Source organism: Crocodylus porosus, unplaced genomic scaffold (genome assembly GCF_001723895.1).
Source record: "Crocodylus porosus isolate Cpor-Errol unplaced genomic scaffold, CroPor_comp1, whole genome shotgun sequence".
NCBI classification, from domain to species: domain Eukaryota; kingdom Metazoa; phylum Chordata; order Crocodylia; family Crocodylidae; genus Crocodylus; species Crocodylus porosus.
Genome location: NW_017728907.1, coordinates 13,789,742 through 13,795,382, shown reverse-complemented (window position 1 = coordinate 13,795,382; position 5,641 = coordinate 13,789,742). Strand labels below are relative to the sequence as shown.

At 43.3% G+C, this 5,641-nt stretch overlaps 1 protein-coding gene across 1 annotated transcript in view; it reads left to right on the top strand.

The window, feature by feature from the left end:
* LOC109307114 (dimethylaniline monooxygenase [N-oxide-forming] 1-like) overlaps window positions 1-5,641 on the top strand; it is a 34,830-nt gene that overhangs the window by 13,896 nt on the left and 15,293 nt on the right. Inside the window, exons 5-8 of the mRNA XM_019530810.1 lie at window positions 903-1,045; window positions 1,802-2,001; window positions 2,645-3,000; window positions 5,228-5,300. Of these exons, the coding sequence (XP_019386355.1) occupies window positions 903-1,045; window positions 1,802-2,001; window positions 2,645-3,000; window positions 5,228-5,300 (772 nt within the window). The remainder of the gene's footprint in view (window positions 1-902; window positions 1,046-1,801; window positions 2,002-2,644; window positions 3,001-5,227; window positions 5,301-5,641) is intronic.

Below are 5,641 nucleotides of genomic sequence, written 5' to 3'. Positions count from 1 at the left end.
CAGGTGGTCAAAGTTGCTTCCTACTTGTGAAATTATGAAGATTTCATTTTAAAAATCGGCTAAAATTCAATATCTTCCATGTGTCAGCTGTCCAGGTTGTAGCTGTATTGGTGTAAAGGAAAAAGCAATCAGGGCTCGTGTTTAATGCAGATGACTTGGACATGAACCACCTAACTACCTTCAGGACCAATTCCTTCTTACTTTATTTGTCACCTCTGCTGGACCTGGGGAGAGAGCAAGAAGTGATGGATCCTAGTATCTCCTGCCCTGTCGTCCACAGCTTTCATATGTTCTGCAATAAGAAAAGAAGGAAGTGGTCCTTCTGGTTCCTTTTTTCTCCCTGGCTCTGCTGTTGATGATGTTGGTAGGGAAGTGACAGAAAACCCTTTTAGTCATTTTTCATAGATTGTAGGACCAGACAGGAAATGATGATTCTCTAGTTTGACAATCTGTATAGTATAGGCCAGAAATTTATCCTAAAATATCTGGTACCAAGCCCCAAACTTCTGTTCCAGTTGTAGCTTTCTATCTCATAAGGCATGCTTTGTTTGACACAGAAACTGCATGAGTTGAAGGGTCCAGCACCTCCTTAATGCAAATGTTTCACCTCACTGACTGAGAATGAAGAATTCAACCTCCAACCCTCTCCAGAAAGGGGAGCAGTTTGGTACTATGATTCCCCCCTTAACAAGAAAAAATATGTAATAAAAATTAAAGAACCTTCATATTTGGGTTAGATTTTTTTTTAAGTTCTTCTTCAGTAAAGGAGCCCGTTAAGCTGAATGGATTCCAAGAGGTGCTTGAAATTGCTCTTTATGACCATTTACCAGATAACCCAAAGACAATGGAGCTGAAAATGCTTAAATTCCAGGGAACAAGTTATCTTCTCACTTTTTTTCCAGGAATAAAGACATTCAAAGGCTCATATTTTCACAGCCGGTTTTACAAGCATCCACACATATTTCAGGGGAAGAGAGTGCTTGTGGTTGGCATGGGAAATTCTGGAGTCGATATCGCAGTAGAGGCCAGTCACGTGGCTGAAAAGGTAGAGTCTGTCCAACTGCTTTTGAGGAGAGGAGGGAGGGTTGTAGTTTTGTTAACTGTTTCCTGCTAACTTCAGATACAACTAAGGACATGTCTGTGCCATAATATCAGTGAGTCGCAGCAGCAAGGGGCTTGGGCCACACACTGCCATATCCTCCATGCCAACCTGAAGGCATGGTTCAAACTAGAATGTACACCAGTAAAGCAGCTCTTAGCATATCAGTGATGAAGGACGCAAGGTCCGGCAGACAGCAACAAGGCCTGAAGGTGGGGGTAGACAGAGAGCAGGCAGGATGCGTACAAGCCCTTCAGTGCCAGTACTCAATACCATATCTGTGTCAATAAGCCCTAAGAGGCCAGAATTGCACAGAGAAAACAGTCAGATGAAGTGAGCTGCGAACCTTAATCTGTTGTTTATTTCCTCAGCTTCAGGACGATATCTCTGGGTCCACAGTCCTTATTAAGAGACTCATTAAGCTCTGAAAAGTTAAACCAGCCCCTAAGGCCCCCAGTACTGTAACATAATCCATTAGTGCCCATATGGAACTATGGTCTGAAGTAGCGACTGATGGAACAGGGATGTGTGAGTGGCTTTCAACTATCTAACAGCACCTTCCTCTCATACTTATAAGAGACCTTGTAAGACATGGGTTCATTTTAACATGGTTGGGAGCACAACCTTTTGTCTTGGATTAGTTTTATGAAGGAAAGGAAATAAATTCATCTGCTACAGCTTTAGTGCTTTGTTGTCTTTTAGGTGATGATCAGCACTAGCAGAGGTGCATGGGCCATGAGTCGAGTTTTTGACAATGGCTACCCCTGGGACATGGTATTCCTAACGCGCTTCATGGCCTTGGTCAGAAATTCCCTGCCACGGCCCATTGTGGGGTGGATGATTGCACACAGGATGAGTCAGTGGTTTGACCATGCAAACTATGGCTTGATTCCCGAGGACAGGTACTCCTAGAGCTTCTGTTTAATGTTGTGATAAATTAGTTTATGCATTAGAGAATTAAAGAGAAAGCACCTTTACAATGTTGTACATTGTATTTCCCAAAGAGTGGAGATCCATTTGCTGGGTCTGTAAAATGAGAAGGCACAAATCTATACCAAAGGGGCAGAGGCAAGGGTGTTATTCAGTTACATCCATATAGTGCAACTTAGAAAGACAACCTCTTCATCTGCATCATTCAGAGAAGAACTTTTGAATAGCTCATTTCTAAGAGTTAGGACTGGCCACTAGGATTTCATATCTGTAGCACCTTGTCAAGGGGCAGATAGGTGTTTAAAGTGGGCTGGTACTCTGAAAAGCAACTATAACTATAACTCAGGTGAAACAGCTAGAGGGTCAGACAGGCAACTGTAATAGCTATATAAAGAAAAAGGCTACAAAAGTGGGTTCTTGTAATTAGACTGAAGACCGTGAATTTTTGAGACATGGCACATTGTGTTCACCATCCTAAGTTAGATGAATATTACCATAACTGTGACCTCTACACTGGAGGTCATTCTCTAGTTCCCTGATGAAGCATGTGGTAGTGTTCTATGTTGTCTTGCCTCCCTCAGCCCTTTAAATGTCCTTCCATTTGTCTCTCTGCAGAAGAGTGATGCGGGAACCTGTACTGAATGATGACCTTCCAAGTCATATCATCACAGGGAAGATCACAATAAGACCAAAAGTGCAAGAGTTTAAGGAAAACTCAGTCATATTCCAGAATAGCTCTGAAGAGGAGCCCATTGATATCGTTGTCTTTGCCACAGGATACACATTCTCTTTCCCTTTCCTGGAGGAATCTCTCCTCAAAGTCGAAAATCGCCAAGCATCTCTGTACAAATATATATTTAACCCTCATCTTGAGAAGCCCACTCTTGCTATCATTGGCCTTATTAAGCCATTTTGTGCTGTCATGCCTGTTGTAGAGTTGCAAGGGCGCTGGGTTACACGTGTCTTTAAAGGTAGGTAGAGCAAGAACATTGGTAATGTGTACTCCTTATAAAATGGAGAAAACAATAGAAACAGGTGCATATCAGGCACAGGAATGGGAGATACCTCCTCAGAAAGAGACAGCTTCCAAATGGATTTATTTTGTAGAGGACAGCAAAGCTGACAAATTAATGACCTTCTGTATTAGATTGTGCCATACTTTCCCACCAGATGCTTTGCAAAGCATTGAAATCCTTTGAACAAAAGCAATCAAAATACACCAGAGCACAGATGCAAGAATCCTGCTGAAGACATTCCCAGGGATTTTATTTCAAGAGAATTATTTTTTTCTGTTGGCAAACTCCCATTGAAGTTACTTGTATTTAGTGGAAGAAGAATAGGGCTCAAGGTTTTAAAAACAAACCTAGGAAACCAGGAAAGGAGTGTTGGCATCACTTCATTGTCGTATATAGAGAACAAGCCAGTGACCCCATTTATCGTATACCCCAGGAGCGTGTCAAAATCACAGTGACTCCTGGGATGAATCTGAACTATAGGGCTCCTTGTGGGCTGGGTCTGGACATGGTGGTAGGGCAAACAGTGGCAGCAGGATGAGTGGTGAAGTGAACAGCAGTGTTGGAAGGGTAAGCAGCAATGGTGGGGCAAGGGTAGGCAGTGGGGGTTAACATAGCTGTCATTCACTCCACAGCACTGACATGTTCACGATACACTGCTGACATGCATGGCCAAAAGGGCCATGTGCCCTGGATTTTAGTGGCAGGCCTGCCCTTGAATTCCCAAGCACATTACAGACCCCACAGGCCACACAACACAGCCCCACAGGCTGGATCTAGCCCATGGACAAAACATTTGACTTCCCTGCTATATGCCTCATGAATATATTTAATTCATGGTTACGCAGTTTTTATGGGAAATGCTCAATCAGGCATTCCTCATGAACATCGCCATCATCCATGGAAAAATGAAGCCCTGGTGGTGCAGTGGGCTCTGAAAAAAAAAGTGGCAAAGGCTTTGGAGAGAAGAAAGAGGTTTTGCAGACAAGCTGCCAGCTGCTTTAATGGAAGGAGGGGAGGAGGAGAAAAGTAATTGTTCTTTCCTCGAGGGCTTTAAGCAGGCAATGAAGGTGAAAATTAGGAGGTGATTACTTGCATTGTAAACTGTTTCCCAGGGTTGGGGCTTTAATTGGGTAATTAGGTGGAACAGTAGGAGGTAATTACTTGAACTGAAAAGGGAGTTAACACTGGCTTAGTAGAAGCTGGTGTTAATTACATGTTTCCCTGTCTCTGTCCCTCAGCAGGGAGTGAGTTTTCCAGTCCCCCCAGTCGATCAGAGGCATGGTGGGTGGAGTGAGGGAAGGAGGAAGCTATACTGAAGCTGTGAAAAATCAGCCAGGGACTGTGAGGATGCTGCAGAAAAAAGCAGCTGGCCCTGTGATTTGAGTCTATGCCTAACCATAGAGCTTTAGTAGGTATTGCCACTTCACAGAAGCAAGATGCTCTTTTAAGTGGTCCTTGCATTTGCAGAGCTTATGATAGTGCTTAGTGCAAGCTGTCATCTTATACCCTGACCTTCTGAGGAGGAACTATTTTGTCTATTAGAATAGGAAAATCTGGTAACATTTATTATTACCAGGTAGAACTTGTACTACACGGGATTCCCACGGTGGGGTTAAACAGGATTAAGCTGAATCCAGAAGTTTTGATCTTCCATTCTTCATAGAGAAAGGCAGTTTGAGAGCCTCAGAGAGAACATGGCTTACAGCCATGATGATATATATATTTATTTACATTTAGTAGCATAGGCATTGGAGGCCTCAGTAGCCAGGGTTATGGTCCTCTTACCTGAGTCTCTTGAGTTTATTTTAATAAATTACTTTCAGACCTTGCAGGGACAGTGCCCTCTTCCCCCTGCTTTGCTTGTTGTATGCTAGTTAGTTTTTAATGTATAACCCCTGAGAGGTGCAGGTGTGTGGCAGTGGTTTTCCCAACAGTACATTGTTTCAAGGCTTGTGACTGGTACTTGTGTAAGAGGGCTATTCACAAAGCTTTCTGAGAATAGGTTAGACAAATAACTTGTCTAGGATATTTTAGAGAGTTGATCCTGCCATGAGCCAGGGCTTGGACTAGAGGACCTCCTCAGATCCCTTTCAGCCCTACTTTTCTATGATTCGTGATACAAGTTAAACTTGTGCAACTCTGTGTAAGTAATCCCTGAATTAGACCCTTTTCTGTTTTCTAGGCCTCTGCCAGTTGCCTCCAGTGAGCACCATGATGGAAGAGATCAATGAGAAGAAGCAGAACAAGATTCACTGGTAAGCCAGGTTTGCATAATGCAAAGAGCTTTGACAGGTCTGAACACTCTTGAACTGCAACGAAAACAGCATACAGCAGTTCTATAGCTGCTCCCTATGTTTATAATAAGGGCAACTTTTAGGTGCTGTGAAGATCAATGTTGATTTAATTAATCAACAGTTAAGGTATACCTGAAGACCATAATTTAGCTGGTAACTACCATATTTTTCGGACCATAAGACGCACCTGACCATAAGACGCACCCAGTTTTTATGGCAGGAGAGACTATGTGTGCCGGTGGCCGGCCATTTTTATTGCCGGCTCCCGGCCACCGGCACGGGCGCTGGCTTCCGGTGTAAAC